A 21131-nucleotide genomic window follows, 5' to 3' on the forward strand; every position below is an offset into this window, starting at 1 on the left:
AGCAGGTCAGGCAGCACCCAAGGAGCAGGAGAGTTGACATTTCCAGCATAAACCCTTCATTCTTGATGAAAGGCTTATGCCTGTAACATGAACAGGTTGTGGTTCCAGAGAATGTCTGCTGGTGATTTTGTCAGTGACTGTGTGGTTCTGCTGCCTTCCCTGGGAAAGGCAGCATTGGTTCTTTCACCAGCTCTCCAGTTGACAGACCAGATCTCCAACACTCGGCAAGAGCCTGCCCATAACAGCTACAGTCTTAATTATAGAAATTAACGGTGTCATACTTGTTCTACAAAACTGACCTGTCAAATGGACAGAAAACACAAAAGCACATGAATATTCACTTTTATACTGCAGTTTTCCGTATTGTCCAGGTAATTTCTCTGTGATAGCTTCAGACAGACTGCCCAACTTCAAATGGACATGGGAAGAAAAACTTTGTTAAAAAATATTTAGGTTAAATATGCTTCCCAAATTCAAAGAGGGTTGGCAGGTAAACAAATACATTAGCAAAACACACACACTTGTGTCTGAAATTAATGGTTTAACTCTTTTACCCAATGCTTAATAAGACACAGTTGGCCACATCTTGCCAGTACAATAGTGGCCTGCTTATGAAGCTAGACTTCATTAATGCATGAAGCACCCAGGTTCGCTGGGGGGAGTGAAGCAGAACCTTGATGTGAATTTTGACAACTTGTTGCTTTACTAACAGCTTTCCACCAGAAAAACATGGAAGATAAGAGCAGCAGAAGACCATTCAGCCCTTCGAGCCTGCTCGGTCATTCACCATTATCATGGCTGATAGCCTAATCTTGCTTTCTCCCCATAACCTTTGATCCCATTCTCCCCAAGTGCTATATCTAGCCACCTCTTGAATACATTCAATGTTTTGGCATCAACTACTTCCTCTGGCAATGAATTCCACATGCTCACCACTCTTTGGGTGGAGAAAGGCCTCCTCATCTCCATCCTAAATGGCCCACTCGAACCCTCACCATGTGAGCCCTGGTTCTGGATGCAACCTCCATCAGGAACATCCTCCCTGCAGCTGTCCTGTCTAGTCCTGTTCGTATTTTAGAAGTCTCCAGGAGATCCCCCCTCATTCATGTGAACTCCAGCGAAAACAATCCTAACTTAGTCAGTCCCGCCATCCCTGGATTCAGCCTGGTAAACCTTCGCTGCACTCCATCAAGAGCAAGAGCATCTTTCCTCAGAAAAGGAGACCAAAACTGGACACAGTATTCTAGGTGTAGCCTCACCATGACCCTGTATAACTTCAACAACACATTCCTGCTCCTATACTATTTGCTTTCTTTACTGCCTGCTGCACCTGCTTGCCCAGGAGAATCGACGTTTCAGGCATAAGCCGTTCATCAGGAATGAGGCTTGGCCACTCAACAAACCTGGAAACAGTGAGGGCTGCAGATGCTGGAGATCAGAGTTGAGAGTGTGTTGCTGGAAACGCACAGGTCAGGCAGCATCCAAGGAGCAGGAAAATCGACGTTTCGGGCCAAAGCCCTTCATTCGGAACTTAATTCCTGATTCCTGATGAAGTGCTCCGGCCCAAAATGTCGAATTTTCCAGCTCCTCAGATGCTGCCTGACCTACTGTGCTTTTCTAGCAACCCATTCTCAACATGCACCCAACCTGTCAATATCATACTGAGGATCCTGCATCCTCATCACAGTTCATCCTCCCACCCAACATGGTATCATTTGCAAACTGTGGGATGTTACGTTTTGCACCCTCATCCAAATCATTAATAAATATTGTGAACGGTTAGGGCGCCTCACTATTTACTGCCTGCCAATTTGAAAAGGGCCTATTAATTCCTACTCTGTTTCCTCTCGACCAAACAGTTTTCTCTCCATCTCAAAACACTTCTCCCAAACCCATGCACTTTAATTTTACACAATAATCTCTTATCAGGAACTTTGTCAAATGCTTTCTGAAAATCCAAATATACCACATCGACTGGCTCTCCTTTATCAACTCTACTAGTTACATTTGCAGCACACGAACAGCAACCTGCCCTCTATTGTTTGTTGAAAGAAATTGCTGATGTTCTATCTTAAGTGTCCATAAAGCATGACATAGAAAGTTAAGAGGCTCTTCCTAACAGTTTAAACACCATTTTCACAAACAGATTGTTTCAGAAGTAGAATCAAGTTAATATGTCTTCCCTGCTCTCGCCCACATCACTGCAATGTTTGCTTCCACTATTTATCCAATATTGCTTTGAAAATAACTAATCAGTGTGTTTTCATCACACTATGAGGTAGTGCATTCCCAATTTTAGCCTCACACAGACGTAACAACCTTTAACCTGGAAGCAGGTCCATAAAGATGATTTGTACTTCCTTTATAATGTCTGTGCACCCAGTCATTGATTTTGAGAGTGTTTGTAGAGGGCTTTTAACAGTTTGGTTCAATTGTAAAAGGATCAATTGTAATTTTCTTGAATAGGAAGAAAAATGGTCCATGTGACCTGGTAACACTTGACTGAGAAGCAGTACCAATAGGAAGGAAATGAAGACAAAGGTCTTGCGGTCAGACCGAAAGGAAACCTGAAGACATGGAAGAGAGCCTAAAGCAAGTTAGTTTGACACTCCAACAATGCAGAAATGCAGACAGGGATAGATGTGAAAAACAAGTCACTCTCAGACAGAGATCAATGGTTCTGGTTGACAGAAATTGAGACAGAAAATCTAATTATAAAGATCTAAAACCTAGAAATTATATGGATAGGTTGGAAATGCTCATGAGCTTAGTGTTTTCATAGAAACATAGAAAATACATGCAGGAGTCGACCATTCGGCCCATCAACTCTGCATCACCATTCAATATGATCATGGCTGATCATGCAATTTCAATATCCCACTCCCATTTTCTCTCCATATTCCTTTAGCCACAAGGGCCTGGCCAGCTCCCTCTTAAATATACCTAGCAAACTGGTCCCAACAGCTTTCTGTGGTAGAGAATTCCACAGGTTCACAACTCTGAGTGAAGAAATTATTCCGCATCTCACTCTTGAGCGGTTTACCCCTTATTCTTAGACTGCGACCCCTAGTTCTGGACTTCCCCAACATTCAGAACATTCTTCCCACAACTAGCCTGTCCAGTCCCATCAGGATTTTATATGTTTCTATGAGGTCCCTCTTCATTCTTCTAAACAGGTGACCATATCACGAATAGACTGGAATGTTTATTGAAAAGGAATTCTGAAAATTCTACACTGTCAGCATCGTCATAATCCTAGAGACAGAGATTTGTCCTTCTCTGACGATGTTATACCTAAGGAGGTGCCAAGCTGTTATGGGCTAGGATTCTTAACCTATCGTGGATGATTAATCAACAGGATGTTGGGATTGGTTAACTACATAGTTTGTGTGAAGTGATGTGGGCACTTGTAGTTGTGCAAAATTTATCTTTTCTGTATTGAATATTTAAAAGTATATCTTTCTAGTTGCATGTTAATTCATGTTTAATCTTGACTGGTTCTGATTCATGCCAAAATAAAAGTTACAAAAGATGACATTTTCTTCATTTGTGGATTATTCAGCAAATTTGTTTATTTTGCTTTATGGTTCCCATTATCAGGATTTTAACATGACAGAAGAAAGTTTTTTTTCTCATGTTGCCTTTGGTATTCTTGCCAAACACTTAAACCTATTTAAGGAAGGATGTTAACGTGTTAAAGATGAATCAGGGGAGGCTTATGGAATTTATAGCTGGAATGAGTGGACTATCCTTTAAGGAACGATCAGGCGGGCTGAGCCTGTTTCCAATGGAGTTCAGAAAAGTCGGGGTGGCTTGTTTGAAATGTACAAGATCCTTAAAGATGTCGACAAGATGGATGTGGAAAGAGCATTTCTGCTTCTGAGTCAGTCCAGTACTAAGAGAACTGTTTTAAAATGAAGAGTCTCCCTTTTAGGACAAAGATGAAAATCATTTTCTTGCAGAGAGTTGTGCAACTTTGAAACTCACTGCCTCAGAAGGCGGTGAAAATGGAATATTTAAGTCAGAAGTAGATAGATTCATGTTAGGCGAATCAAAGCGTTATCAGGATCTCGATGGGAATATGGAATTTGAAACAACAAAAGATCAACCATGATCAGCCACTGAATGGCAGAACAGGCTTAAAGGGCTAAATGACACTACTGCTTCTAATTCATATGATTGGAAATCTATGCACTCAGTTAGCAGCCCCTCAGAAACAACAGAAATAATTTTGCTTTACTTATTCTATCTAAATCGTTCATGGATGATCGTTAATGTCTTCCTCAAAATCTCCTTAGCCTTTTCTGCATGAAAAAGAACAACTCAAACCTCTCTAGTCTGTGCAGGCAATGGTCTCCCTCATCCCAGAAACCAGTCTGAGTAAACTGCTCCTGCACTTTCTCCCTTAAATGTGGTGTTGAGAATTAGACACATTATTGCAGCCAGGGCCCAAATTGAGCTTTGCATAACTTCTTGCCTTTTGTACTCTCTATCTAGAAAACACAGGATCCCAAGTGCCTTATTAACTGCAAAACTTGTACTTCACCTGCAAATATTTGCAGGCAAATGTCCCCAGATATCAATGTTCCTGCACCTCCCATAAGCCAATCTTTCTTTCCCATCTGAGTTAATTCTAATTCACTGTGCCCTTATGATTCAGGCTTCCAACATGTCACAGCACAGAATTTCTTCAAAGCTGAACAGTGAGGGGGATAAAATTTAGCTTATGGCCTGTGAGATCTCTATTCCATAAAGACATGAACTAACGTCTATGTTCAGAAATTTGTGCATTTAAATATGTTGTGTGTGAACCTGAACAGTTAACCTCATCTCAGAAAACGATATTGGTGAGCTCATTCAAATCCACTTTGGTAAAATAATGGCAAATAAAATGGAGAACTCATGAATCTACTTTGTCGGTGGCATTTTTCAGTTGAGGTAGCAATGTTGGTCACAATACTTGGAAAAAGCCCTGTTATCTTCAAATTATTCCAAAAAAACCTTTTGGAATCATGTGAACATACAGGCAAAGTAGCAGTTTATTAACCCATCCAAAGGGCTGCACCTCGGACAGTTCTGCTGTGTCTCAAAACTGCATTGAAATATCATACGAAATATCATGTGATATCATATCATATTGGGGTCTGACTCCACAATGTCCAACTCAAGAATTAAAACATTGAGTCAAGGTAAAAAAGTGAGGTTGGGAAGACAGCCAAAGTTGACTACTTCCAAATCACACCAGTCATTCTGAAAGTAGTATTCCAAGTCATTCTCTCAATTTGATAATAACATTTTCAACAAGAAAGAACATGTTCATTGGTTCCACAAAGAGTGCAAACAATGAGCCAATATTAAGTGATAAAGGAATCCATGACTTTGTGATAATAACGCCAGAGACAGTAATAACCAAGCCAACATCTTCCTACTTCAAGAAAGGAACGACAATAATCAAATCATACCGTGAAGCTGTTGTTGACGTTTTTTGTGCTGGACTCGGCAACGCTGGCATCAGACAGGTCAACTTCATCGAAAATGAGAGACTGTAAAGGTAAAGGAAAACCAAATTATATGAATCAAAGTGGCAACTTAATCTGTACAAATCATTCTTTTTTAGGTAACCAAATATCCAGATATGAAAGGACTACACCGCTTCCCCTCCAAACCAAACTGCTGCATAGACCACAACCATTTTGAGCTGCCCACCATGTAATGCACACTCATGCTAAATCAAGATCAGATTGGTAATGACAAGCCTCAGGGACTCCAATGGATTACTAACTTGAGTTGGACATCTTCCTGGAAGATTAATCAAATGATCTCTATCCATACATTACTCACCTAATCTTTCTCTCCCATGTCCAATATTTTTGCAATTAACAATTGAAATGTTTCAAAAACAAAGTTTCTCTCCTACTTCTCACAGCAGTGTGCAAGTCTTAACAACTCCGAAACAAACCTGAAAGATTGGTAATGCTAACCTTAAATGAGTACAGGTTACACCTCGCACTTGTGACTGAAATGTAATCATGTTAAAACAATCACTTCCTTTATGTCCAGTTAGGGTCATCTTATCATCTACAAGGAGTGAGTCACAAATATGATAAATCCACCTTCCTGGATGAGCATAGCTGCAAATACATTCAAGAAGCTTGAAATACATTCAGAACAAAGCAATCCACTAGACAGTATCCAACCCATCACCTTCGACATTCACTCTTCCCCACTTCAGTTTTTACCAGCTATAAAGATACACTACAGAAATACACCCAAGGATCCACTATTGATTACATCATCCTCACTTAGGGGAGGCAATGGTGTAGTGATATTATCCAGAGACCCCAGCTAACGTTCTGGGTCACACAAACAAATCCCACAATGGTAGATAGTGGAATTTGAACTCAATAAAAATCTGGAATGAAGAGTCTAATGATGATGATGAAAACCTCGTCAGAAAAACCCATCTAGTTCTAATGTTCTTCAGAGAAGGAAATCTGCCATCCTCACCTCTACATGTGACTCCAAACCCTCAGCAATGTAGTTGATTCTTAACTGCCCTTTGGGCAATTAAGGATGGCCAATGAATCCCTTTTAAGCCTGTTCTGCCATTCAGTGGCCTGAGCAGCATATCCCACAGCCTGTGAGGGGATAAAACAGAAGCCATGACCTTCATAACCCACAGGACAAGGGTAAGGTTTCCTCCAAGTCACTCACATCCTGACTTATATACCTTCACTGTCACAGGGTCAAAATCCTTGAACTCTCTTCCCACCAAGGACTGCCATGGGTCAAGAAGGCACTCACCAAGAGCTTTAAACAGCTATTAGTGTTGGATGATAAATGCGATCCTAGCCAGAGACACTCACATCCCATGAAAGAATATAAAAGTTTTTTTTATTATTCTTTCATGAGATGTTGCCGTCACTGGCTGGGCCAGTATTTACTGTTCATCTCAAGATTGATTCCAAACTCCCATCCCTTCTACAGGTTACCTCACTGTTACCTCAATCCCAATATATAAATGACACTGACGATAAAATCAGTGCATTAGCCAGGCCTTTTTTTGTCAGGGATTGTGGGGAGTAGGAGTTGATAACAGGTGTGATGTATGGCAGAACAAAGCTTTGTTCACATCTTGTGTTAGGCATCAAAGACTCCCAGGTCAAACATGACGCAGGCAAAGTTTAGAACTCCCTTTAAACTGTGCCAACAATAACCCTTAATCCAGACTTCAGAAGAGTAACAATTCCATGACCTAAAATAAAAGCACAGTGCTAAACACCAGAAATGAAACAAAGTGCAGGAAAAATGTGAGAAACAGTGTTAACATTTCAACTCAAATACACCTCTTCTTCAAAACAGAGGCCAGTTATATAGAACATTTCACAGAATTGCATAAGTGTTATGGCACAGAAGGAGGCCATGTGGTCCATCATGCCTGCATTGTCTCATAAAATGAGTATGATTGCTCAATTAAAATTCAGATAACTCTGCTCACTTTAGTTGGAACTTAGATTGCCAACATAAGGTATAAGGATCCTATCTAATCAATATTGCTTCAGACTTAAACCCTAAAGGTAGGAGCACCAAATATTGATGCGAACTTAATTATCGTGCTGCTTAAATTATTACGGCCAAAAGAACCCAAATTCAATATATTGCAATATGTTGGCACATTTTCTGTTCTCTGGCATGGTGGATTAGTAGTTAGCACTGCTGCCTCACAACCCCAGGGTCATGGCTTCGATTCCACCTTTCGACACCTGTCTGTGTGCAGTTTGCACATTCTTCCTGTGACTGCATGGGTTTCCTCTGGGTGGCTCCGGTTTCCTCACACTGTCAGAGACAGAGACAGAATCTCCCTTGCAGAAGGAGGCCTCTATCCTTCTCTTGCTCACTCTTTGTTCTGGTGTAGGTTATGTGGGTTGGCAATGCAAAATTACCCATAGTGGCCAGGGATATGTCAGTGAGGTGGATAAGCCATGGGAAATGCAGGGTCTCAGGGATAGGGTAGGCTGCTCTGTCTGGGTGGGATGCTTTTTGGGAGTTAATGTGGACTCGATAAGCTGAATGGCCGCCATCCACACTGTAGGATTTTGTGATTCTAAAACAGCACTCGAAGGGTTTAGAAATAACTCTTTTAAAAGCCAACAGTAAAGATGGAAGCCTTGATCAAATCTGTTTGAGAACTCATTACAAGTGACACAAAGCAATAATACAATAGATTAGAGTGGTGCTGGAAAAGCACAGCAGGTCAGGCAGCATCTGAGGAGCAGGAAAATCGATGTTTCTGGCAAAAGCCCTTCATCAGGAATGCGCTCCCACCCACCCTGCAAGGACCCCTTTGCCCACCTCCAACATCCCCCATCCACCTAGACAGCCCGTGCCGGTCTATTAGCCACTCTCGACCTACTTATTTCCAACTGCTGCCGAGACATTGACTGCCTCAACCTGTCCATCCCCCTGCCCCACTCCAACCTCGCACCCTCATAACACACAGACCTCCACTCCAACTCCAACCTCACCATCAAACCAGCGGACAAAGGGGGTGCAGTGATAGTTTGGCACACTGACCTCTACACCGCTGAAGTTAGGCACCAACTTGAAGACACCTCCTCCTCCCGCCCCCTCGACCTGACCTCATCCCCATCACAAAACTATCATCTCCCAGACCATACAAAACCTCATCACCTCAGGGGACCTCCCACCCACGGCTTCCAACTTCATAGTTCGAGTTTGGGGGCGGCACGGTGGCTCAGTGGTTAGCACTGTTGCCTCACAGCACCAAGGACCCGGGTTCAATTCCCACCTCAGGCAACTGTCTGTGTGGAGTTTGCATGCTCTCCCCGTGTCAGCGCGAGTTTCCCCTGGGTGTTCTGGTTTCCTCCCACAATCCAAAGATATGCAGGTGAATTGGCCATGCTAAATTGCCCGTAGTGTTAGGTACATTAGTCAGGGGTAAATGCAGTGGAATGGGTCTGGGTGGGTTGCTCTTCGGAGGGTCGGTGTGGACTTGTTGGGCTGAAGGGCCTGTTTCCACACTGTAATGCTAAATTGTCCGTAGTGTTAGGTAAGGGGTAAATGTAGGGTCATGGGTGGGTTGCACTTCGGCGGGGCGGTGTGGACTTGTTGGGCCGAAGGGCCTGTTTCCACACTGTAATGTAATCTAATCTGAAGGACTTGTTTCCACACTGTAGGAAATCTAATCTATCTAACACCACACTGCCCAATTCTACCTCCTACCCAAGATCCACAAGCCAGACTACCCAGGCCGACCCATTGGCTCAACCTGCGCCTGCCCCACCGAATTCATCTCCACCTACCTCGATACTGTCCAAACCTCCCAGTCCAGGAACTCGCCACATACTTTCAGGACACCCCCCATGCCCTCCACCTCCTCCAAGATTTCCATTTCCCCAGCCCCCAATGCCTCATCTTCACCATGGACATCCAATCCCTCTACACCGCCATCTGCCTCGACGAGGACCTCCAAGCCCTCTGTTTATTCCTCTCCCGACGTCCCCACCAGTATCCTTCCACTGACACTCTGATTCGTTTGGCTGAACTGGTCCTTACCCTCAACAATTTCTCCTTCGAATCCTCCCACTTCCTCCAGACAAAATGGGTAGCCATGGGCACCCACATGGGCCCCAGCTATACCTGTCTCTTTGTCAGCTACGTAGAACAGTCCATCTTCTGGAGTTAAACCAGCACCACTCCCCACCTGTTCTTCCACTACATTGATGACTGCATCAGTGCCACATCGTGCTTCTATGAGGAAGCTGAACAGTTCATCAACTCAACCAACACATTCCACCCCGACCTTAAAAAAAAGCTCATCCCTGGTAAAGGGCTTTTGCCTGAAACGTCAATTTTCTTGCTCCTCAGATACTGCCTGCTGTACTTTTCCAGCACTACTCGAATCTTGACTTAACCTTCAGCATCTGCAGTCCTCACTTTCGCCTATAGCAAAATAGAGCTCTATCCAAAATTATGCCCACTTTAGAAGGATTAAAAAGCTAAACAGGTCAACTCCTTGCTCCTTAGTACATTAGTGAGCAACTAAAAAATCTCAATTTTCACCCAAAAATCCCTGGGGTTGTGAGGCAGCACTGCTAACCACTGAGCCACCAAGATGCGCCAATAGACAAATATTGCAATATATTGAATTCTGTTTTTTTTTAAAAGCATGATATAAATATTCAGTGCAAGCAAATCAACAATAAACTCATCTGCGCCTGTCTTCAATTCCATGTTTGTTATTATTGTTTACAAAGACAAATAAATGAAATTACTGTATGAAATTACAATGGGATCCATAAAGTGACTTATAAATTACTGCCTGTCTGTCTGCCAACAGGGAACATCTCAGTTTGCTTGTACTGTATATAAATTTGTATATACCTTTGTACTTAAATCTGCATAATTAGCCACAAGGTATTGTCCTCAAAAATGGAAATGCAGAGCAGAAACATAATGCAATAACTGTTAAGAGGTTCATCATTTGGTAATTTCTCATGGTCATACTAGTTTGGCTTGAACTGGTGTACGGTGTCCAGTTCTGTACACTAAACTTTAAGAAGGCTCTGAGAAAATACAGAAAATATTCACAGGAATAGCCCCAGAATTGAGAAATTTCCGCTATGTACACAGACTAGAGAAATTGGGGTTGTTAATTCCTCAAAATTGAAGATGATTGAAGGGAGAAGGTTGATACAGTTGTTCAAATCATGTGAGGTCTGGACAGAGTAAATGGGGAAACAAGTGTTCCCATTGGTAGAAGGATTGAGAATGAAAAGCCACAGATCCGAGGTAACTTGCAGAACAAGCATGGACACGTAAGTTAAAACATATTCTCAGAGCAAGATGCCAGTATGGTGGATTCAGTTTCAAGCAAGTGAGTCTTAGAAATAATATTTATGGATATGTGGAGAATTAGAAGTTGTTGTACAAATTCTGGAACAAGATAGAGTTTTAACAATGCATTGAAGGGAATCCATGTGGTTTCTTGGAAATTAGGTCAACAATTTAATGTGAGCATTGTGATTCACCTCAGTGCTGAAAGGCAAACGACTTATGAAAAACAGCCAAGAAATGCTTTGGGCCCTTAATTTCTGGAAAATCCAGTTCTAGCTATGGTGTTCCTGTCGTAATGGTTGCCAATGGACTTGGCTTTCTTTTCACAAGTCAGTATGGGGGAGGCTCTGTGAGATGGAAACAGTTCTCTGAAGTAGCAGTTCAGCTCAACTATCTTTCTACCTTTTTGGTTAAAGTACTTGAGAATCAGATAAAAGTTCAACTCAATAATTTGATTCCAACACAAAAAATAGAGTCACAGAGTCAAAGAGATGTACAGCATGGAAACAGACCCTTCGGTCCAATCCGTCCATGCTGACCAGATATCCCAACCCAATCTAGTCCACCTGCCAGCACCCAGCCCATATCCCTCCAAACCCTTCCTATTCATATACCCATCCAAATGCCTCTTAAATGTCGCAATTGTACCAGCCTCCACCACTTCCTCTGGCAGCTCATTCCATACACGTACTATCCGCTGCATGAAAAAGTTGCCCCTTAGGTCTCTTTTATATCTTTCCCCTCTCACCCTAAACCTATGGCCTCTAGTTCTGGACTCCCCGACCCCAGGGAAAAGACTTTGTCTATTTATCCTATCCATGCCTCTCATAATTTTGTAAACCTCTAGAAGGTCACCCCTCAGCCTCCGACGCTCCAGGGAAAACAGCCCCAGCCTGTTCAACCTCTCCCAATAGCTCAAATCCTCCAACCCTGGCAATATCCATGTAATTCTTTTCTGAACCCTTTCAAGTTTCACAACATCTTTCCAATAAGAAGGAGACCAGAATTGAACGCAATATTCCAACAGTGGCCTAACCCAATGTCCTGTACAGCCACAACATGACCTCCCAACTCCTGTACTCAGTACTCTGACCAATAAAGGAAAACATACCAAACGTCTTCTTCACTATCCTATCTACCTGCGACTCCACTTTCAAGGATCTATGAACCTGCACTCCAAGGTCCCTTTGTTCAGCAACACTCCCTAGGACCTTACCATTAAATGAGTAAGTCCTGGTAAGATTTGCTTTCCCAAATTGCAGCACCTAACATTTATCTGAATTAAACTCCATCTCCATTCAAGAATTTATCAATCTAGATCCCATTGTAATCTGAGGAACCTTCTTCGCTGTCCACTACACCTCCAATTTTGGTGTCATCTGCAAACTTACTAACTATACCTATTATGCTCACATCCAAATCATTTATATAAATGACAAAAAGTAGAGGACCCAGCACCGATCCTTCTGGCACTCCACTGGTCACAAGCCTCCAGTCTGAAAAACAACCCTCCACCACCACCCTCCGTCTTCTACCTTTCAGCCAGTTCTGTATCCAAAAGGCTTGTTCTCCCTGTATTCCATGAGATCTAACCTTGCTAATCAGTCTCCCATGGAGAACCTTGTCAAACGTCTTACTGAAGTCCATATAGATCACATAACGCTCTGCCCTCATCAATCCTCTTTCTTACTTCTTCAAAAAATTTAATCAAGTTTGTGAGACATGATTTCCCATGCACAATGCCATGTTGACTATGCCTAATCTATCCTTGCCTTTCCAAATACATGTACACCCTATCCCTCAGGATTCCCTCCAACAACTTGCTCACCCCTGCGTCAGGCTCACTGGTCTATGGTTCCCTGGCTTGTCCTTACCACCCTTCTTAAACAGCGGCACCACGTTAGCCAACCTCCAATCTTCCAGCACTTCACTTGTGACTATCGATGATAGAAATATCTCAGCAAGAGGCCTAACCATCATTTCTCTAGCTTCCCACAGAATTCTAGGGTACACCTGATCAGATCCTGGGGATTTATCCACCTTTAGACCTATTGTCTATTGTCTATTGACTTTATGCGGTTCAAGACATCCAGCACATCCTCCTTAGTAATATGGACATTTTTCAAGGTGTCACCATCTATTTCTCTACCTACTATATCTTCCAAGTCCTTTTCCCCAGTAAATACTGATGCAAAATACTCGTTTAGTATCTCCCCCATTTTCTGCAGCTCCACACCAAGACCGCCTTGCTGATCTTTGAGGGGCTCTATTCTTTCCCTAGTTACCCTTTTGTCCTTAATGTATTTGTATAAACCCTTTGGATTCTTCTTAACTCTTTGCCAAAGCTATCTCATGTCCCCCTTTTGCACTCCTGATTTCCCTCTTAAGTATACTCCTACAGCCTTTATACTTTCCTAAGGATTCACTTGATCTATCCTGTCTTTCCCTGACATATGCTTCCTTCTTTTTAATTAACCAAACCCTCAATTTCTTTAGTCATCCAGCATTTCCTATACCTACTAGCCTTTCCTTTCACCCTGACAGGAATATACTTTCTCTGGATTCTTGTTATCTCATTTCTGAAGGCTTCCTATTTTCCAGCCGTCCCTTTACCTGCGAACATCTGCCCCCAATCAGCTTTCGAAAGTTCTTGCCTAATACCATCAAAATTGGCCTTTCTCCAGTTCAACTTTTAGATCTAGTCTATCCTTTTCCATCACTATTTTAAATCTAATAGAATTATGGTTGCTGGCCCCAAGGTGCTTCCCCCACTGACACCTCAGTCACCCACCCTGCCTTATTTCCCAAGAGTAGGTCAAGTTTTGCACCTTCTCTCCTAAGTACATCCACATACTGAATCAGAAAATTTTCTTGTACATACTTAACAAATTCCTCTCCATCTAAACCCTGAACATTATGGCAGCCCCAGTCTATGTTTGGAAAGTTAAAATCCCTGCAGGTCAGGCAGCATCAAAGGAGAAGGAGAATCGACATTTCGGGCATAAGCCCTTCTTCAGGAATGAGGAGGGTGTGCCAAGCAGGCTAAGATAAAAGGTAGGGAGGAGGGACTTGGGGGAGGGGCGTTGGGAATGCGATAGATGGAAGGAGGTTAAGGTGAGGGTGATAGGCAGGAGAGGGGGTGGGGCGGAGAGGCCGGGAAGATGATTGCAGGTTAAGAAGGCGATGCTGAGTCTGAGGGTTGGGACTGAGAAAAGGTGGGTGGAGGGGAAATGAGGAAGCTGGAGAAATCTGTATTCTTCCTTTGTGGTTGGAGGGTTCCTAGGCGGAAGATGAGTAGCTCTTCCTCCAGGCGTCATGTTGCCATGGTCTGGCGATGGAGGTGGTCAAGGACCTGCATGTCCTTGGTGGAGTGGGAGGGGGAATTAAAGTGTTCAGTCACAGGGCAGTTGGGTTGGTTGGTGCAGGTGTTCCAGAGGTGTTCTCTGAAACGTTCCGCAAGTAGGCGGCCTGTCTCCCCAATGTATAGGAGGCCACATCGGGTGCATCGGATGCAGTAAATGATGTGTGTGGAGGTGCAGGTGAATTTCTGATGGATATTGAAGGATCCCTTGGGGTCTTGTGGGACCCCACCAGTCCTCATCTACCACCCCACCAACCTCCAGATACATCAGATCATCCTTCGTCATTTCCGCCACCTCCAAACGGACCCCACCACCAAGGATATATTTCCCTCCCCACCCCTATCAGCGTTCCGGAAAGATCACTCCCTCCGCAACTCCCTTGTTAGGTCCACACCCCCCACCAACCCAACCTCCACTCCCTGCACCTTCCCCTGCAACCGCAAGAAATGCAAAACTTGCGCCCACACCTCCCCCCTCACTTCCCTGAGAATATCCTCCCTCAGTACAGCTGTAATGTTATCCCTTATCAAAAAGCCACTCCCCCTCCTCTCTTGCCTCCCTTTCTATCCTTCCTGTAGCATTTGTAGCCTGGAACATTAAGCTGCCAGTCCTGCCCATCCCTGAGGAGAAAGTGAGGACTGCAGATGCTGGAGATCAGAGCTGAAAATGTGTTGCTGGAAAAGCGCAGCAGGTCAGTCAGCATCCAAGGAACAGGAGAATCGACGTTTCGGGCATCAGCCCTTCTTCAGGAAAGAAGGGCTAATGCCCAAAACATCGATTCTCCTGTTCCTTGGATGCTGCCTGACCTGCTGCGCTTTTCCAGCAACACATTTTCAGCTCTGCCCATCCCTGAGCCATGTTTCCGTAATTGCTATGATATCCCAGTCCCATGCCCTGAGTTCGTCTGCCTTCCCTGTTAGGCCCCTTGCATTGAAATAAATGCAATTTAATTTATTAGTCCTACCTTGTCCTTGCCTGCCCTGACTGTTTGACTCGCTTCTGTTCTCAACTGTACCAGTGTCAGGTTGATCTCTTTCCTCACTATCTCCCTGGGTCCCATCCCCCCACCTTACTATTTTAAATCCTCCCAAGCAGTTCTAGCAAATTTCCCTGCCAGTATATTAGTCCCCTTCCAATTTAGGTGCAATCCGTCCCTCTTGGACAGGTCACTTCTACCCCAAAATATACTCCAATGATCCAAAAATGTGAATCCTTCTCCCATACACCAGCTCCTCTGCCATGCATTCATCTCCTCTATTCTCCTATTCCTGCCCTCACTAGCTCGTAGCACCGGGAGTAAACCAGATATTACTACTCTTGCGGACCTTTTTAAATTCCTGCTTAACTCTCTGTAATCACTCTTCAGAATCGCAACCTTTTCCCTTCTTATGTCGTTGGTTCCAATGTGGACAACGACCTCTTGTTGGCCCTTCTCCCCCTTGAGAACATTCTGCACCCTGAGACATCCTTGATCCTAGCACCAGGGAAGCTAATTCTAATTTTTCGCTGCTGGCCACTAAAACATCTGTTTGTACCTTGGACTACAGAGTCCCATAACACAATTGATCTCTTGAAACCCGACTTATCCCTCATTGCATTAGAGCCAGTCTCAATACCAGAAACTTGGCTGCTCGTTTTACGTTCCCCTGTGAATCGATCAGCATACTTGTTTGAAATGGGGAGAGCCACAGAAGACTCCTGCACTACCTGCCTACCTCTCTTACCTTTCCTGGAGTTAACCCATCTATGTGACTGTATCTGGGACTTTCCCCCCTTCCTATAACTGCCACCATCACATACTGTTGCTGTTGCAAATTCCTCATTGCCTCTAACAGTGTCTCCAATCAGTACATTAGATCTGATAGGATTCACAACCAACAGCATTTATTGCAGATATAATCTGCAGTAGCCCTTAAACTTTTTTGGAACTCCCATAAGATGTACATATCATTCTGCTCCTTCACAATCTACAGACCCAAGAAAATAACACCGTCTTATTCCTCTACAAAACACTGCCCCAAGTTAAATTAATAGTTATGGCTTATATTTTACAACAAGAATACCGGTAGGCCATGAGAATTTATCCAATCCCATCTTTCATTTTTCAGACCATTGGCCAATAAAGGTGTTCCTCTCTTTCCTTTTCCCTCTTTTTAAAAGATCATCTATTATCCTTGTTATATCTTGTGTTGTGCAAGTGTCAGTTTTGGGATTGAAAGGGGATATAGCTCCAATTTCAGACTATAGCTTAGATGTTAACCAATTTTATCAGTTTGTTTTTAAGAATGAGTTTTACTTCATAATAAATGGATGATTTTGATTACTTTAAGGAAGCCTAACACAGTTTTAGAGTTGTACAGCACAGAAACAGCCCCTTTGATCCAACAGATTGCCAACCACATATCCTACATTAATCTAGTCCCATTTGCTAGCATTTGGTCCATATTAATGTAGGTCTCACTTATTTGAGACAACCAAATCATAGCCATGATACTGGTCACAGATTTAGAAAGTCCTAAGCATTCCTGCAACAATTCACTAAGGTTCCTGAGACAGCACCTTCCAAACCCAGGACACCTTGATCAAAATGTACCAGTGTGTCAGAAACATCGGAACAGCATCACCTGCAAATCCCCTCCAAGCCATTCATCACACTAACTTGGAATTATATTGCTGCCCCTTCAATGTGGCTGAGTCAAAATTTTAAACACTCCCTCCTCAACAGCAGTCCATGTGTACTTACACTAAACAGACCACAGATGTTTAAGAAAGCAGCTCACTATCACTTTCTCAAGGGTAACTATGTAGGTGCAATAAATGCTATCGCAGCCAGAGGATCCCACATCCCATAAATGAATTTTTAAAAATACAAAATGGAAACAATCTTGGTGACTGAATCAGAAGATTAACACAAGTGAGTTGAGGAACTCTGGGGCTCAATGACTAGGTACTTCCTGTCACAGGAAGGTATTTAAGGAGAACTTGGATAATTGGCTGAAAAGATAGGACATACAGAGCCATGGACAGAAGGCTGAGAATGGCATTCGGTGCACTGGTCATTTGGAGAGCCAAAAGTAGAAATGGTGGGTTGAATGGTCTCCTGCTGAGTTATCACAGCACTGTGATTTCACACAAACAAGCTTGCTGTTACAATCTAGAATCCAGTGTCCAAAAAGGTTGAGGATGTAGCTTCAAGAGTAACTTGCAAAAGGGGTTATGGATAAATACGTAAAGAAGAAAGAAAAATCTCAGAACTAGAGGGATATTTGTCCATAGATGGTAAGACCTGACCTTCAGGCAGAAATCTACAGGGCCTCTACTCGATGGCTGAGTAGGAAAGAAAGGGGACTGGGAAGATTGGCCTCTGCTGGAGATGAACATTGAACGGGAAAATCAGCAAAAGCGTAAGATGCAACGTTGTTGTTACTGCTCATGGGAAAAGAGTGGCAAGTGTCTCATTGGGCCCTTTGGAAGATGCCATGAAAGACTCAGAGGGACAGTGACCGGATAGTAGGAAGGTTGAAGAGTGTTGAAAGGTTAGGGTAGGAATTTGGGTGGATGGAGTATCTGAGAGGGCAGAAATGAAGGGAAGCATGCAAAAGGAGAGAGATAAAATAGAAGAATAAAAATATGGTAAAAGGAAATTGGAATTAGCAGTGGCAAAGTGGGGTCCATAGCATCAAGGAGAAAGTGAGGACTGCAGATGCTGGAGATCAGAGCTGAAAATGTGTTGCTGGAAAAGCACAGCAGGTCAGGCAGCATCCAAGGAACAGGAAAGATTCCTGAAGAAGGGCTCATGCCCGAAACGTCGATTCTCCTGCTCCTTGGATGCTGCCTGACCTGCTGCGCTTTTCCAGCAACACATTTTCAGCTCCATAGCATCAACCAAAACACACAGCACACAAAGTATCAGTTTCTGGGGAAGGTTTTCGGGGAGATCAAGGCATTTAATGAACTGGAAGATGTGTTCAGTGTTCACCTGCAGCAAACTTGTTTGCTTTCACACAATATATCAAGCCTTGATCATCTTGGAGCTGATTTATCAGTCACATCCTTTTCTCTACTTACACATTTTTAAGAAACATTTTTTAAAGTAACTTCATTATCCAATAATCAACGATGTGACATGTTTGTCAACATAACCACACTCCTAAATTCTTTGGATGCTGGGAAGCATATGGTTTAACCATCCCAGATTTAACTGTTCAGGACCAGAGCAGCAAATTACATTCTGAAGTATTTCAGATTTAAAGCATAGGAACAAGTTGTTCTATCACAATATTTACCTACCTCACAAGATTTCTCTTAGTCTCCTTCATCCCAATCTGGCAACACAGCCTTCCCTTCCTTTCACCCTCGTGCATGGCTATCCAATTTGCCTAAAGTGTATTTATAGTATTTTCTTTAATTACTCGATGTGACAGCTAATTTTACATTCTAAACATGCTGAGTGGAGAACCCATAGCTCAATTTCTAAGTAAGTTATGTTCCATTTAAGACGACTCTCTAACAAGGAGTGGTATTTCTCTACGTTTATCTGATACATCTCCTTTGCAATTTTATGAACCTCTATTACAGCAATCCTCATCCTTTCTAAAGAATAGAACAACCACCTTTCCAGTCTTCTCTGATAGCTCACTTCTCAATTGTGGTATCATCCTTCAGGAAAATTACACATTTTTCAATACCATTACTTATCATTCTTTTTGCATTTATGAAGACCCACAATGCTCCAAGTGTGATCTAACCAAATTATCAAGCTTTGATTTGTACAGCATTGACTGGTAAACAAGGTTAATACCATTACTGTTAAAATATTAGCTATGGTTCACTGGTCTTGAGTGCTATGATTGGACTATGAGAATTGTCCAAAACTAACTATCACCCAACTACTGGGTGTCTGATTTGCTTAGATTACAAAAGTAAATCCCTTCAATTATCTGGAAAAGCTCAGCAAGTCTGTCAGCAGCTGTGAAGAGAAGCATCTTCGCTTCAAAGGTGCTGCTAGACTTGCTGAGCTTTCTCAGTGGTTAGCACTGCTGCCTCACAGCGCCAGGGATCCAGATTTGATTCCAGCCTTGGACAACTGTGTGGAATTGGTACTTTCTGTGCCTGCGTGGGTTTCCTCCCACATTCCAAAGATGTGCAGGTTAAGTGAATTGACCATGCTAAATTGCCCATAGTCTCCAGGGATGCCTGGGTTTAGTGCATTAGTCGGGGAAATGTAGGGTCAGGGAATGGGTCTGGGTGGGTTACTCTTCAGAGAGTCGGTGTAAACTTGTTGGGCCAAATTGCCTGTTTCCACACTGTAGGGATTCTATGATTCTATGATTTTATTGCAATATCTGCTTTTCTATCTGATTTGTTGTATTTGCAGTTCTTTTGGTTTCCTTTCAGTTATCTGTGACACAGGGTATACATTTGGCATGAATATTCAATAATTATTTTAAAGTGAATACACATCGTAAACATTGTACAATTGAACAACAGTGGAGATATAGAAGTGATAACTTGCTGATCATTTGTTGAAGATGCTCTAAGAGAAAGGACTGCCAAAAATGGGAATTAGAGGAATAAATTTGCAGGGAAACTGGGGAGACTTGCAGGAGCAATACGATTGTCATAGTAGGGGATTTTAATTTTCCTAATATAGACTGGACTGCCATAGCGTTAAGGGCTTAGATGGGGTAAAATTTGCTAAGTGCGTTCAGGAAAGTTTCCTTGAGCAGTATATAGAGTCCTACTCGGGAAGGGATTGACTCTTGGGAATTAGGGCAGGACAAGTGACCATGGTGACGGGGGAACCCTTTGGGACCAGTGACCATAGTTCCATTAATTTTAAAATAGTTATGGAGAAGTACAAAACTGGTCCACAGGTTCAAATTCTAAATTGGGGCAGGGCAGATTTTGACAGAATTATATTGGAGCTTGCAGGGGTTGATTGGATTAATTTATTTGCTGGCAAAGGGACCTCCAGCAAGTGGTAGGCCTTTAAAAGTGGAATAGCTAGATATTAAGGTTGACATATTCATGTGCGGGTGAAGGGCAAGGTTGGCAAGAATAGAAAAGCCCAGATAACATGAGATATTCAGGCTTTGACCAGAAAATAGGAGACATGGCTTAGGTACAGGCAGCTGGGATCAAGGGAACCACTAGAGGTATTTCAGGGATACAGGAGTTTACTGAAGAAAGAAGTCAGGAGGGCAAAAAGGGGGCACAAGATAGCCTTGGCTGAGAAGATTAGGTGAATCCAAAGAAGTACTTTAACTATATTAAAGGAAAAATAATAACTAGAGAGACAATACGACACCTCAAGGACCAAAGTGGACGTGTAGGTGTAGAACCGCAGGAGATGGGCAGGGTCCTCAATGAATATTTCTCCTCTGTGTTTACTGTGGAGAAAGACATGAAGACTTGGGAACTTGGGGAAGTTAGTGGTCATATCTTGGGGACAGTCCATATCACAGTAGAAGAGTTGTTGGACGTATTAGAATACATGAAGGTAGATAAATCTCCTGGTCTAACCAGATATTTCCAAGAACACTGCAAAAAGCCCGAGAAAAAATTGCAGGGTCGTTATCTGATCTTTTTGCATCATTGTTAGCCACAGGTGAGGTGCCAGAAGGCTGGAGGGTAGCAAGTGTTGTGTCCTTATTCAAGAAGGGATGCAAAGAAAAACCTGGGAACTACAGACCAGTAAGCTTAACATCTGTGGTGGGTAAGTTAGTTGAGAATATTGTGATAGATAAAATATACAAGTGTTTGAAAAGATAGGGTTTGATTAGGAATAGTCAGCATGGCTTTGTGCATGGGAGATCATGCCTCACAAATTTGTTCAAGTTCGTTGATGAAGTTAGGAAGTTTGGATGGTAGACAAAGTCTGTATGGATTTCAGTAAGGCTTTTGATAAGG

The 21131-nt window shown here is 42.8% G+C and overlaps 1 protein-coding gene across 7 annotated transcripts in view; it reads right to left on the reverse strand.

The window, feature by feature from the left end:
* dgkh (diacylglycerol kinase, eta) overlaps positions 1-21131 on the reverse strand; it is a 569987-nt gene that overhangs the window by 316491 nt on the left and 232365 nt on the right. For all 7 annotated transcript variants that reach the window (XR_011962527.1, XM_072584802.1, XM_072584800.1 and 4 more), the window contains one exon: positions 5463-5543. Coding sequence is in view for 6 of the 7 variants with exons in the window: in XM_072584802.1 (XP_072440903.1) it covers positions 5463-5543 (81 nt within the window). In the remaining variant the exon portion in view is untranslated. The remainder of the gene's footprint in view (positions 1-5462; positions 5544-21131) is intronic.

Source organism: Chiloscyllium punctatum, chromosome 15, assembly GCF_047496795.1.
Source record: "Chiloscyllium punctatum isolate Juve2018m chromosome 15, sChiPun1.3, whole genome shotgun sequence".
NCBI classification, from domain to species: Eukaryota; Metazoa; Chordata; class Chondrichthyes; order Orectolobiformes; family Hemiscylliidae; genus Chiloscyllium; species Chiloscyllium punctatum.